General features: G+C 43.3%; 1 protein-coding gene across 1 annotated transcript in view; it reads right to left on the bottom strand.

Annotated features, from left to right (window-relative positions):
* LOC143288286 (cilia- and flagella-associated protein 251-like) overlaps positions 1-17,500 on the bottom strand; it is a 128,393-nt gene that overhangs the window by 45,179 nt on the left and 65,714 nt on the right. Inside the window, 3 exon segments of the mRNA XM_076596633.1 lie at positions 2,238-2,367; positions 6,673-6,741; positions 14,807-14,875. Of these exon segments, the coding sequence (XP_076452748.1) occupies positions 2,238-2,367; positions 6,673-6,741; positions 14,807-14,875 (268 nt within the window).

Genomic DNA, 17,500 nt, shown 5'->3' with positions numbered 1-17,500 from the left:
ATTGAAAAAAATTCAAAGCATATAGACTGCAGAGCATATAAACTGGCACTTGGCTTACCAGTCCATGTTTCCAGTAAGAAAACGTACAGTGCAGCGGGAGTATTACCATTGGAGGATCAAAGGGAACTTGTGTGTAGTAAATTTGTCTTGAGAAGTTTAACGATGACAATGATTTGGAATCAGAAATAACTCTCAAATCTGACCGTGATTTTCCAAAGAGAGCTAGATCTATATCCTCTCATACCACACTAGGAACATACATGTCAAACTTTTTAACAAATTCCGGTGTGAATAAAACCCCACATTTTGCTAAAAGGTCTGTAGTATCACCTACACCTGTATGGGAACTTCAAAGAGCGCAATTTGATATTGATCATACTGATCTGACCAAAGATGACAACATAAATTTACTTACATCGCATGTACGAATCCATTTGGAAGAGAAATGCCTTAATCATCTGAAGATATTTACAGACGGCTCTGTTGTAAATGATAGAGCTGGTGCTGCTTTCGTTATTCCAGACCTTAACTTTCAAAACTCATTTCAACTGGGAGAGAATAAGTCCATCTTCACAGCTGAACTCATAGCAATTCTAATGGCATTAAATTTCATGATATCCTTTCCGAAAACTATATTTCAGATTCTATTTTGTGTTGATTCTAAATCAGTTCTTCACGCTATTGAACTTTTAAAAGAAACGGTTAGGTATGAACTAATTATTGAAATTAACCATTTGATAAACGAACTCTTCCTCAGAGGCTCTCACATAACCTTTTGCTGGATTCCTTCTCATTGCGGTTTTTACTCGAATGAAAAAGTTGACATTTTGGCTAAAAAAGGAGCCGGAAGTTCCATGAAGGAGTTAGATTTAAATATTTTGCTTTCACTTCAATAATGTTACACCATGGTAGAAAAAGTCCAATGGTCAAAATTTCAGCTTGAAGAACAATTTGGTTTGTAAACAATTCAACCCCACTATCAACATCTAAATCTAACATACTGTGAGCTTCACTCAGACTGTCTTTGAAATCATTGCTGTCTAGCTCCTCTTTATCTATCTGCAACTTCTCATCATTCCAAATAATCCTAATTTCATCAGAGCAATCCCCCTTTTCAATTGGTTCCTGACTCTTTTCATTGCATTGACTTTTTTCCACTTTAGTACTACTGGTAGGTGCCATGAATATAAAAAAAATCATCAATGTGTAGATCACACCCTGTTCATAAATCTTCAGATATAAGAAAATAGTCAATAACGCTGCTGCCGTGTGGTGACACAAAAGTAAATTCGCCTTCTGTGTCGCTGCTGCACGATCCATTCACAATATACAAGTCAAGCATAAGGGCAAGATCAAGCAGGGATCTACCAAACTTGTTTATGATCTTCTTCTTCTTCTTTTTCTGCGTTCGTGGGCTGCAACTCCCACGTTCACTCGTATATACGCCAGTGGACTTTTACGTGTATGACTGTTTTTAACCCTCCATGTAGGCAGCCACACTCCACTTTCGGGGGTTGTTTATGATCGAATCTTTGGAATTATGTGTAGCTCTTTCTTCATCAATCTCTTCAAAATCAAAACCTGGCACCAAGTTCACTAAGTTATCATCATCTTTTGGCTGTTCACATCCTGTCCTTGCATTTAGGTCATCACACAATATAATGTAGACATTATCTGTGTGTACCTTATTGTAGCAAGCTTTCTTCTAAGATATGAATGCCATCTTGCAGCTCAGTGTGCTCATATAGTGGTGATCTTTCTGGGGCAATATAACTAGCAATTAACACAATATTTTTATCAACACCAAACACACTTTTATTTCAACAGCTACTGTATTCTTGCAGTCTATCTTAACCTCTTTTACATGATGTTCAATACAATTCCTAACCAACAATAAAACCCCTCCAGAATTTCTCCCATGATGGGATAACTTAGTTGCAGGAGCAACAAATTTTGCATGTTCTGTGAAAAGGCCGCTAAAATAAAATTCAGAGTCAGTAAATGTTTCCGTTAAACAGAAAAAATCAAACGAACTATTGTGTGTGCTGTCGGTGTTCCACTCTTGTGTGACCCAGCCTTTGTGCTTGATATTGGGGCATGGTGTACTGCCCCAGAGAGAGACAGAGACAGAAAGCCACAGGCTGTGACCTGGACCTTGGAGCCATTGGTGGTGATGTGATCAGCATGGTGTACTGCCCCAGAGAGAGACAGAGAGACAGAAAGCCACAGGCTCTGACCTGGACCTTGGAGCCATTGGTGGTGACATGACCAATGACAGCCACGCTGGTGCCCACCACAAAGTCCCGAACCACAAACTGAGGTGCCGGAATGGTGGCGTCAGGTGGGTAGTCCCTGTCCTCCCTTACTCTGTACACATCACCACATCACCACCACATCACACATCACCACCACATCACATCCACATCACACATCACCACCACATCACACATCACCAGATCACACATCACCACCAAATCACCACATCACACCACATCACACATCACCACATCACACCACATCACCACATCAAAACAACATCACACATCACACCACATCATGCATCACCACCACATCACACATCACCACCACATCACACCACCACCATCACCACATCACACCACATCACACATCACCACCGCATCACACCACCACCATCACCACATCACACATTGCCACCACATCACACATCACCACCATCACCACATCACACATCACCACTGAATCACCACAACACACATCACCACCACATCACCACTACATAACACATCACAACCACATCACACATCATCACCACATAACCACCACATCACACATCATCACCACCTCACACATTGCCACTACACTGCCACAATCTTACACATCACGACCACATCACATCACCACCACATCGCCACCACGTCACACATCGCCACCACATCACACATCACCACCACACCACACATCACCACTACATCACACCATGTCACACATCACCACCACATCACACATCACCACCACACAACACCACATCACACATCACCATCACATCGCCACCACATCACATATCACCACTGCATAACACAGCATATCACACATAACCACCACATCACACATCACACCACATTACAAATCACCACCACATCACACATCATCCCATCACCACCACATCATAACCACCACCACCACACCACATCACAACCACATCAGGCATCACGACCACATTACCACCCCATCACACATCACCACATCACACCACTACCACATCACCACCACATCACATCACCACCACATCACACTACATCACACATCACCACCACATCACACATCACCACTCTGATGTCACACATTTCTATACAAAAAGAATAGACAGTGGTTCTATCCATTCACAGTGGTTCTACGCATAGACAGACTGTGGTTCCATCCATAAAGGACAGACAGTGGTTCTTTTCATAAAGGGAAGACTGGTTCTATCCATAAAGGACAAACAGTGGTTCTATCCATAGACAGACAGTGGTTCTATCCATAAAGGACAGACAGTGGTTCTATCCATAAAGGACAAACAGTTGTTCTATCCATAAAGGACAAACAGTTGTTCTATCTACAGAAGACAGACAGTGGTTCTATCCATAGACAGACAGTGGTTCTATCCATAAAGGACAGACAATGGTTCTATCCATAAAGGACAGACAGTGGTTCAATCCATAAAGGACAGACAATGGTTCTATTTATAAAGGACATAAAGCTTAAAGGACAGAGAGTGGTTCTATCCATAAAAATTAGAAAGTGGTTCTATCCATAATGGATATAAAGGACAGACAATGGTTCTACCCATAAAGGACAGAAAGTGGTTATATCCATAAAGGACAGACAGTGGTTATATCCATAAAGGACATACAGGAGAGACAGTGGTTCTATCCATCAAGGTCATAAAGGACAGACAATAGTTCTATCCATTAAGGACAGACAGTAGTTCTATCCATCAATGACAGACATGGTTCTATCCATAAAGGACAGAGGACAAACAGTGGTTCTATCCGTAAAGGACAGACAGTGGTTTTAACTGTAAAGAACGTAAAGGACAGACAATGGTTCTATCTGTAAAGGACAGACAGTGGTTCTATCCATAAAGGACAGTGGTACTATCCACAAAGGACAGAGGACAGGCAGTGGTTCTGTCCGTAAAGGACAGACAGTGATTCTATCCGTAAAGTACAGACAGTGGTTTGATCCATAAAGGACAGAGGACAGACAATGGTTCCATCCATAAAGGACAGACAGTGGTTCTATCCATAAAGAATAGAGGACAGACAGTGGTTCTATCCATAAAGGACAGAGGACACACAGCGGTTCTATCCATAAAGGACAGACTGGTTCTATCCATAGAGGACAGACAGTGGTTCTATCCATAAAGGACAGAGGACACACAGCGGTTCTATCCATAAAGGACAGACTGGTTCTATCCATAAAGGACAGAGGACAGACAGTGGTTCTATCCATAAAGGACAGAGGACAGACAGTGGTTCTATCCATAAAGGACAGACAGTGGTTCTATCCATAAAGGACAGAGGACAGACAGTGGTTCTATCCATAAAGAATAGAGGACAGACAGTGGTTCTATCCATAAAGGGCAGACAGTGGTTCTATCAGTAGTTCTATCCATAAAGGACAGACAGTTGTTCTATCCATAAAGGACAGAGGACACACAGTGGTTCTATCCATAAAGGACAGAGGACACACAGTGGTTCTATTCATAAAGGACAGAGGACAGACATTGGTTCTATCCATAAAGGACAGACAGTGGTGCTATCCATAAAGAATAGAGGACAGACAGTGGTTCTATCCATAAAGGACACACAGTGGTTCTATGCATAAAGGACAGAGGACAAACAGTGGTTCTATCCATAAAGGACATACAGTGGTTCTATCCATAAAGGACAGAGGACACACAGTGGTTCTATCCAGAAAGGACAGAGGACACACAGTGGTTCTATTCATAAAGGACAGAGGACACACAGTGGTTCTATCCATAAAGGACAGACAGTGGTTCTATCCATAAAGGACAGAGGACAGACAGTGGTTCTATCCATAAAGGACAGACAGTGGTTCTATCCATAAAGAATAGAGGACAGACAGTGGTTCTATCCATAAAGGGCAGACAGTGGTTCTATCAGTAGTTCTATCCATAAAGGACAGACAATGGTTCTATCCATAAAGGACAGAGGACACACAGTGGTTCTATCCATAAAGGACAGACAGTGGTTCTATCCATAAAGGACAGAGGACAGACAGTGGTTCTATCCATAAAGGACAGAGGACAGACAGTGGTTCTATCCATAAAGGACAGAGGACAGACAGTGGTTCTATCCATAAAGGACAGAGGACAGACAGTGGTTCTATCCATAAAGGGCAGACAGTGGTTCTATCAGTAGTTCTATCCATAAAGGACAGACAGTTGTTCTATCCATAAAGGACAGAGGACACACAGTGGTTCTATCCATAAAGGACAGAGGACACACAGTGGTTCTATTCATAAAGGACAGAGGACAGACATTGGTTCTATCCATAAAGGACAGACAGTGGTTCTATCCATAAAGAATAAAGGACAGACAGTGGTTCTATCCATAAAGGACAGACAGTGGTTCTATGCATAAAGGACAGAAGACAAACAGTGGTTCTATCCATAAAGGACAGACAGTGGTTCTATCCATAAAGGACAGAGGACACACAGTGGTTCTATCCAGAAAGGACAGAGGACACACAGTGGTTCTATTCATAAAGGACAGAGGACACACAGTGGTTCTATCCATAAAGGACAGACAGTGGTTCTATCCATAAAGGACAGAGGACAGACATTGGTTCTATCCATAAAGGACAGAGGACAGACAGTGGTTCTATCCATAAAGGACAGACAGTGGTTCTATCCATAAAGAATAGAGGACAGACAGTGGTTCTATCCATAAAGGGCAGACAGTGGTTCTATCAGTAGTTCTATCCATAAAGGACAGACATGGTTCTATCCATAAAGGACAGAGGACACACAGTGGTTCTATCCATAAAGGACAGAGGACAGACAGTGGTTCTATCCATAAAGGACAGAGGACAAACAGTAGTTCTATCCATAGAGGACAGAGGACAAACAGTGGTTCTATCCATAAAGGACAGACAGTGGTTCTATCCATAAAGGACAGAGGACAGACAGTGGTTCTATTTATAAAGGACAGAGGACACACAGTGGTTCTATCCATAAAGGACAGACAGTGGTTCTATCAGTAGTTCTATCCATAAAGGACAGACAGTGGTTCTATCCATAAAGGACAGACAGTGGTTTTATCCATAAAGGACAGAGGACAGACAGTGGTTCTATTCATAAAGGACAGAGGACACACAGTGGTTCTATCCATAAAGGACAGACAGTGGTTCTATCAGTAGTTCTATCCATAAAGGACCGACAGTGGTTCTATCCATAAAGGACAGAGGACAGACAGTGGATCTATCCATAAAGGACAGAGGACAGGCATTGGTTCTATCCATAAAGGACAGACAGTGGTTCTATCAGTAGTTCTATCCATAAAGGACTGACAGTGGTTCTATTCATAAAGGACAGAGGACAGACAGTGGTTCTATCAGTAGTTCTATCCATAAAGGACTGACAGTGGTTCTATTCATAAAGGACAGAGGACAGACAGTACTCACACAGACAGGAAGTCCGGGTCTGTGGCGAAGGAGACAGAAGTGACAGGGCCCAGGTGGATATCCTGATACCTGTCATATAATCTGTGGTCACCGTGATATCACACACCTGTCATACATATCTGTGGTCACTATGATATCACACACCCGTCATACATATCTGTGGTCACCGTGATATCAAACACCTGTCATACATATCTGTGGTCACTATGATATCACACACCTGTCATACATATCTGTGGTCACTATGATATCACACACCTGTCATACATATCTGTGATCACCGTGATATCAAACACCTGTCATACATATCTGTGGTCACCGTGATATCACACACCTGTCATACATATCTGTGGTCACTATGATATCACACACCTGTCATACATATCTGTGGTCACCGTGATATCACACACCTGTCATACATATCTGTGGTCACACTGATATCACACACCTGTCATACATATCTGTGGTCACTGTGATATCACACACATGTCATACATATCTGTGGTCACTGTGATATCACACCTGTCATACATATCTCTGGTCACTATGATATCACACACCTGTCATAGATATCTCTAATCACTGTGATATCACCAACCTGTCATAGATATCTCTGGTCACTGTGATATCAAACAACTGTCATAGATATCTGTGGTCACTGTGATATCAAACACCTGTCACAGATATCTGTGGTCACTGTCATATCACACACCTGTCATAGATATCTCTAATCACTGTGATATCACCAGCCTGTCATAGATATCTCTGGTCACTGTGATATCAAACACCTGTCATAGATATCTGTGGTCACTGTGATATCAAACACCTGTCACAGATATCTCTGGTCACTGTGATATCAAACACCTGTCACAGATATCTCTGGTCACTGTGATATCACACACCTGTCATAGATATCTGTGGTCACTGTGATATCACACACCTGTCATAGATATCTGTGGTCACTGTGATATCACACATCTGTCATAGATATCTATGTCACTGTGATATCACACACCTCTGATTATCTCTGATTACTGTCACATCACAAACACCTGACACATGTCCTTGGTCACTGTGATATCACACACCTGTCACATATCACTGGTCACTGTGATATCACACACACACACCTGTCATAGATATCTCTGGTCACTGTGAAATCACACATCTGTCATAGATATCTCTAGTCACTGTGATATCACACACACACCTGTTGTAGATATCTATGGTCACTGTAATATCACACACACCTGTCATATATATGTCTGGTCACTGTGATATCACACACACCTGCCACAGATATCTCTGGTCACTGTGATATCACACACCTGTCATAGATATCTCTGGTCACTGTGATATCACACACCTGTCATAGATATCTCTGGTCACTGTGATATCACACACTTGTCCTAGATATCTATGGTCACTGTAATATCACACACACCTGTCATATATATATATCTGGACACTGTGATATCACACACCTGTCATAGATATCTCTGGTCACTGTGATATCACACACCTGCCACAGATATCTCTGGTCACTGTGATATCACACACCTGTCATAGATATCTCTGGTCACTGTGATATCACACACATTTGTCCTAGATATCTCTGGTCACTGTGATATCACACACACCTGCCACAGATATCTCTGGTCACTGTGACATCACACACCTGTCATAGATATTAGTGGTCACCGTGATATCACACCTGTCATACATATCTGTGGTCACTGTGATATCACACCTGTCATAGATATCTGTGGTCACTGTGATATCACCAACCTGTCAGATATCTGTGGTCACTGTGATATCACACACCTGTCATAGATAACTCTGGTCACTGTGATATCACACACCTGTCATAGATATCTCTGGTCACTGTGATATCACACACCTGTCATAGATATCTGTGGTCACTGTGATATCACACACCTGTCATAGATATCTGTGGTCACTGTTATATCACACACCTGTCATATATATCTCTGGTCACTGTGATATCACACACCTGTCATAGATATCTCTGGTCACTGTGATATCACCAACCTGTCATAGATATCTGTGGTCACTGTGATATACACCTGTCATAGATATCTCTGGTCACTGTGATATCACACACACTTGTCCTAGATATCTCTGGTCACTGTGATATCACACACACCTGCCACAGATATCTCTGGTCACTGTGATATCACACACCTGTCATAGATATCTCTGGTCACTGTGATATCACACACATTTGTCCTAGATATCTCTGGTCACTGTGATATCACACACACCTGCCACAGATATCTCTGGTCACTGTGATTTCACACACCTGTCATAGATATCTGTGGTCACCGTGATATCACACCTGTCATACATATCTGTGGTCACTGTGATATCACACCTGTCATAGATATCTGTGGTCACTGTGATATCACCAACCTGTCAGATATCTGTGGTCACTGTGATATCACACACCTGTCATAGATAACTCTGGTCACTGTGATATCACACACCTGTCATAGATATCTCTGGTCACTGTGATATCACACACCTGTCATAGATATCTGTGGTCACTGTGATATCACACACCTGTCATAGATATCTGTGGTCACTGTGATATCACACACCTGTCATATATATCTCTGGTCACTGTGATATCACACACCTGTCATAGATATCTCTGGTCACTGTGATATCACCAACCTGTCATAGATATCTGTGGTCACTGTGATATACACCTGTCATAGATATCTGTGGTCACTGTGATATCACACACCTGTCATAGATATCTCTGGTCACTGTGATATCATACACCTGTCATAGATATCTCTGGTCACTGTGATATCACACACACTTGTCCTAGATATCTCTGGTCACTGTGATATCACACACACCTGCCACAGATATCTCTGGTCACTGTGATATCACACACCTGTCATAGATATCTCTGGTCACTGTGATATCACACACACTTGTCCTAGATATCTCTGGTCACTGTGATATCACACACACCTGCCACAGATATCTCTGGTCACTGTGATATCACACACACCTGTCCTAGATATCTCTGGTCACTGTGATATCACACACACTTGTCCTAGATATCTCTGGTCACTGTGATATCACACACACCTGCCACAGATATCTCTGGTCACTGTGATATCACACACACCTGTCCTAGATATCTCTGGTCACTGTGATATCACACACACTTGTCCTAGATATCTCTGGTCACTGTGATTTCACACACCTGTCATAGATATCTCTGGTCACTGTGATATCACACACACTTGTCCTAGATATCTCTGGTCACTGTGATATCACACACACTTGTCCTAGATATCTCTGGTCACTGTGATATCACACACACCTGCCACACATACCTCTGGTCACTGTGATATCACACACACCTACCACACATACCTCTGGTCACTGTGATATCATACATCTGTCATAGATATGTTGTCACTGTGATATCACACACCTGTCATATATCTCTGGTCACTGTGATATCATACATCTGTCATAGATATGTTGTCACTGTGATATCACACACCTGTCATATATCTCTGGTCACTGTGATATCACACATCTGTCAGATATGTCGTCACTGTGATATCACACACCTGTCACATATTTTGGTCACTGTGATATCACACGCACCTGTCACATATCTGTGGTCAATTGTGATGTCACACACACACCTGTCATATATCTCTGGTCACTGAGATATCACATGCACCTGTCATGGAGATCTCTGGTCACTGTGATATCTGTCAGATATGTTGTCACTGTGATATCACACACCTGTCATATATCTCTGGTCACTGTGATATCACACGCACCTGTCATATAGCTGTGGTCACTGTGATATCACACACACCTGTCGTATATCTCTGGTCACTGTGATATCACACTCACCTGTCATATATCTCTGGTCACTGTGATATCACACGCACTTGTCATATATCTCTGGTCACTGTGATATCACACGCACTTGTCATATATCTCTGGTCACTGTGATATCACACGCACTTGTCATATAGCTGTGGTCACTCTGATATCACACGCACTTGTCATATATCTCTGGTCACTGTGATATCACACGCACCTGTCATATATCTCTGGTCACTGTGATATCACATGCACCTGTCATATATCACACGCACACACTCACACCTGTCACATATCTCTGGTGACTGTGGTATCACACACTGAAACACCTGTGTTAGACATCTGTGGTGTCCCTGGTCACTGTGGTATCACACAGTCACATATCTCTGGTCACTGTGGTATCATACACACAGTCACATATCTCTGGACGCTGTGGTATCACACACACACCCTCACACCTGTCACATATCTCTGGTCACTGTGATATCACACACTGACACACCTGTCATAGACATCTCTGTGATATCACATGCACCTGTCATATATCACACGCACACACTCACACCTGTCACATATCCCTGGTAACTGTGATATCTCACACACACACACACACACACACACACACACACACACACTCACACCTGTCACATACCCCTGGTCACTGTGGTATCACACAGAGTCATATATCTGTGGTCACTGTAGTATTACACACATCTCCATAATAACACATATCTCTGTGTTCACACACCTCACTGATAGCACACACCAAACACTGATATCACACACCTCACTGATAACACACCAAACACTGATAGCACACACCAAACACTGATATCACACACCTCACTGATAACACACACCTAACATTGATAGCACACACCTAACATTGATAGCACACACCTAACACTGATAGCACACACCTCACTGATAACACACACCTAACACTGATAGCACACACCTCACTGATAACACACACCTCACTGATAACACACACCAAACACTGATAGCACACACCTCACTGATAGCACACACCAAACACTGATAGCACACACCTCACTGATAGCACACACCAAACACTGATAGCACACACCTCACTGATAACACACACCAAACACTGATAGCACACACCTCACTGATAGCACACACCAAACACTGATAGCACACACCTCACTGATAACACACACCTAACACTGATAGCACACACCTCACTGATAACACACACCTCACTGATAACACACACCAAACACTGATAGCACACACCAAACACTGATATCACACACCTCACTGATAACACACCAAACACTGATAGCACACACCAAACACTGATATCACACACCTCACTGATAACACACACCTAACATTGATAGCACACACCAAACACTGATATGACACACCTCACTGATAACACACACCTAACACTGACAGCACACACCAAACACTGATATCACACACCTCACTGATAACACACACCTAACACTGACAACACACACCTCACTGATAACACACACCTCACTGATAACACACACCAAACACTGATAGCACACACCAAACACTGATATCATACACCTCACTGATAGCACACACCTAACACTGACAGCACACACCTCACTGATAACACACACCTCACTGATAACACACACCTAACACTGATAACAGACACCTAACACTGATAGCACACACCTCACTGATAACACACACCTAACACTGATAGCACACACCTAACACTGATAGCACACACCTCACTGATAACACACACCTCACTGATAACACACACCAAACACTGATAGCACACACCAAACACTGATATCACACACCTCACTGATAACACACCAAACACTGATAGCACACACCAAACACTGATATCACACACCTCACTGATAACACACACCTAACACTGATAGCACACACCAACACTGATATCACACACCTCACTGATAACACACACCTAACATGATAGCACACACCAAACACTGATATACACACCACACTGATACACACACCTAACACTGACTAGCACACACCTACACTGATATCACACACCTCACTGATAACACACACCTAACACTGACTAGCACACACCAACACTGATATCACACACCTCACTGATAACACACACCAAACACTGATAGCACACACCAAACACTGATATCACACACCTCACTGATAGCACACACTAACACTGACAGCACACACCTCACTGATAACACACACCTCACTGATAACACACACCTAACACTGATAACAGACACCTAACACTGATAGCACACACCTCACTGATAACACACACCTAACACTGATAGCACACACCAAACACTGATAGCACACACCTCACTGATAACACACACCAAACACTGATATCACACACCTCACTGATAACACACACCTAACACTGATAGCACACACCTAACACTGATAGCACACACCTCACTGATAACACACACCAAACACTGATAGCACACACCTAACACTGATAGCACACACCTAACATTGATAGCACACACCTAACATTGATAGCACACACCTCACTGATAGCACACACCTCACTGATAGCACACACCTCACTGATAGCACACACCAAACACTGATAGCACACACCAAACACTGATAACACACACCTAACACTGATAGCACACACCTCACTGATAGCACACACCTAACACTGATAGCACACACCAAACACTGATAGCACACACCTCACTGATAACACACACCTAACACTGATAGCACACACTAAACACTGATAGCACACACCTCACTGATAACACACCAAACACTGATAGCACACACCAAACACTGATAGCACACACCTCACTGATATCACACACCTCACTGATAACACACACCTAACCCTGATAACACACCTAACACTGATAGCACACACCTCACTGATAACATACACCTAACACTGATAGCACACACCTCACTGATAGCACACACCTAACACTGATAGCACACACCAAACACTGATAGCACACACCTCACTGATAGCACACACCTAACACTGATAGCACACACCAAACACTGATAGCACACACCTCACTGATAGCACACACCTCACTGATAGCACACACCAAACACTGATAACACACACCAAACACTGATAGCACACACCAAACACTGATAACACACACCTAACACTGATAGCACACACCAAACACTGATAACACACACGAAACACTGATAGCACACACCTCACTGATAACACACACCTAACACTGATAGCACACCACACATGATAGCACCACCAAACACTGAAGCACACACCTCACTGATAGCACACACCAAACACTGATAAGCACACACCTCAACTGATAACACACACCTAACACTGATAGCACAACCTCACGATAGCACACACCTAACACTGATAGCACACACCTCACTGATAACACACACCTAACACTGATAGCACACACCTCACTGATAACACACACCTCACTGATAGCACACACCTCACTGATAACACACACCTCACTGATAACAGACACCTAACACTGACATCATACACCTCACTGATAACACACACCTAACACTGATAGCACACACCAAACACTGATAGCACACACCAAACACTGATATCACACACCTCACTGATAACAGACACCTAACACTGATATCACACACCTCACTGATAACACACACCTAACACTGATAGCACACACCTAACACTGACATCATACACCTCATTGATATGACATAACTCACTGATATCACACACCCCTCTGATATCACACATCTCACTGATATCATGTACCTAACACTTATATCACATACCTCATATCACATACCTCATATCACATACCTCACTATATCACACACTTCACTGGTATCACACACCTCACACTTATATCACACCTCACACTGATACCATACACCTTACTGATATCACACACCTAACACTGATATCACACACCTCACACTGGTACCATACTTACTGATATGACACACCTAACACTGATATCACACACCCCACATTGGTATCATACACCTTACTGATATCACCTAACACTGATATCACAAACATCATCGACATCTTATGTCTCACATCAACAATACACTCCTAACAGATATCACACACCTCCCAGCTGACTTCAATTATCAATTAGTCATTTTACACATGAATATTATCATGACAAACAGTTGCTCTGACAACTTATACAAATGAATTACCAGGTCACTGTGCTAACAAAGTAATTCAATACAATACCAAGCTATCACACACAACACAATATTGATGACCACTGACCAGTAGATGAGCTTCAGACTTTGGTCGAAGAATTTGACATGGCCCGCCTGGTCCCCGATAACAATGTACCTGAACAGGAAGACGCTGTCACTGACACAGACCGACGATGTCACTGGTACTCACACAGGTAGACGATGTCACTGACACATGCAGACACTGTCACTGTCACTGGTAGACACTGGTAGACACTGTCACTGACACTGGTAGACACTGTCACTGACACAGGTAGACACTGTAACTGGTACAGGTAGACAGAAACACTGTAACTGACACAGGTAGACAGAGACACTGTCAATGACACAGGTAGACACTGTTACTGAGACTGTCACAGGTAGACACTGTCAATGACACATGTAGACACTGTCACTGACACAGGTAGACACTGTCAATGACACATGTAGACACTGTCACTGATCCAGGTTGACACTGTCACAGGTAGACACTGTCACTGCCACAGGTAGACACTGTCACTGTCACAGGTAGACACTGTCACTGATACAGGCAGACACTGCCACTGACACAGGTAGACACTGTCACATGTAAACACTGTCATTGTCACATGTAGACACTGTCACTGACACAGGCAGACACTGTCGATGTCACTGTCACATACAGACACTCACTGATACATGTAGACACTGTCACTGACACAGGTAGACAGAAACACTGTAACTGACAAGGGTAGACAGAGACACTGTAACTGACAAGGGTAGACAGAGACACTGTCACTGATACAGGTAGACAGAGACACTGTAACTGACAAGGGTAGACAGAGACACTGTAACTGACAAGGGTAGACAGAGACACTGTAACTGACAAGGGTAGACAGAGACACTGTAACTGATACAGGTAGACAGAGACACTGTCACTGACAAGGGTAGACAGAGACACTGTAACTGATACAGGTAGACAGAGACACTGTCACTGACAAGGGTAGACAGAGACACTGTCACTGATACAGGTAGACAGAGACACTGTAACTGACAAGGGTAGACAGAGACACTGTCACTGATACAGGTAGACAGAGACACTGTAACTGACAAGGGTAGACAGAGACACTGTAACTGATACAGGTAGACAGAGACACTGCAACTGACACGGGTAGACAGAGACACTGTCACTGATACAGGTAGACAGAGACACTGCAACTGACAAGGGTAGACAGAGACACTGTAACTGATACAGGTAGACAGAGACACTGCAACTGACACGGGTAGACAGAGACACTGTCACTGATACAGGTAGACAGAGACACTGTCACTGATACAGGTAGACAGACACACTGCAACTGACAAGGGTAGACAGAGACACTGTCACTGACAAGGGTAGACAGAGACACTGTAACTGATACAGGTAGGCAGAGACACTGTCACTGATACAGGTAGACAGAGACACTGCAACTGACAAGGGTAGACAGAGACACTGTCGCTGACAAGGGTAGACAGAGACACTGTCACTGATACAGGTAGACAGAGACACTGTCACTGATACAGGTAGACAGAGACACTGCAACTGACAAGGGTAGACAGAGACACTGTAACTGACAAGGGTAGACAGAGACACTGTCACTGATACAGGTAGACAGAGACACTGCAACTGACAAGGGTAGACAGAGACACTGTCGCTGACAAGGGTAGACAGAGACACTGTCACTGATACAGGTAGGCAGAGACACTGTCACTGATACAGGTAGACAGAGACACTGCAACTGACAAGGGTAGACAGAGACACTGTAACTGACAAGGGTAGACAGAGACACTGTCACTGATACAGGTAGACAGAGACACTGCAACTGACAAGGGTAGACAGAGACACTGTCACTGACAAGGGTAGACAGAGACACTGTAAATGACACAGGTAGACAGAGACACTGCAACTGACACGGGTAGACAGAGACACTGTCACTGATACAGGTAGACAGAGACACTGCAACTGACACGGGTAGACAGAGACACTGTAACTGACAAGGGTAGACAGAGACACTGTCACTGATACAGGTAGACAGAGACACTGCAACTGACAAGGGTAGACAGAGACACTGTCACTGACAAGGGTAGACAGAGACACTGTCACTGACAAGGGTAGACAGAGACACTGTCCCTGATACAGGTAGACAGAGACACTGTCCCTGATACAGGTAGACAGAAACACTGTCACTGACAAGGGTAGACAGAGACACTGTCACTGATACAGGTAGACAGAGACACTGTAACTGACAAGGGTAGACAGAGACACTGTCACTGATACAGATAGACAGAGACACTGTAACTGACAAGGGTAGACAGAGACACTGTCACTGATACAGGTAGACAGACAGCAACACTGTTACTGACAAATGTAGACACTGTCACTGACACAGGTAGACACTGTCACTGACACAGGTAGACAGATAGCAACACTGTTACTGACAAATGTAGACACTGTCACTGACACAGGTAGACAGACAGCAACACTGTCACTGACACAGGCAGACAGATAGCAACACTGTTACTGACAAATGTAGACACTGTCACTGACACAGGTAGACAGATAGCAACACTGTTACTGACAAATGTAGACACTGTCACTGACACAGGTAGACAGAGACACTATCACTGACACAGGTAGACAGATAGGAACACTGTTACTGACAAATGTAGACACTGTCACTGACACAGGTAGACAGAGACACTATCACTGACACAGGTAGACAGA

Source organism: Babylonia areolata, chromosome 12 (genome assembly GCF_041734735.1).
Source record: "Babylonia areolata isolate BAREFJ2019XMU chromosome 12, ASM4173473v1, whole genome shotgun sequence".
NCBI classification, from domain to species: Eukaryota; Metazoa; Mollusca; class Gastropoda; order Neogastropoda; family Buccinidae; genus Babylonia; species Babylonia areolata.
The sequence above is the reverse complement of the archived record's forward strand: the minus strand, read 5'-3'. Positions and strand labels throughout refer to the sequence as shown.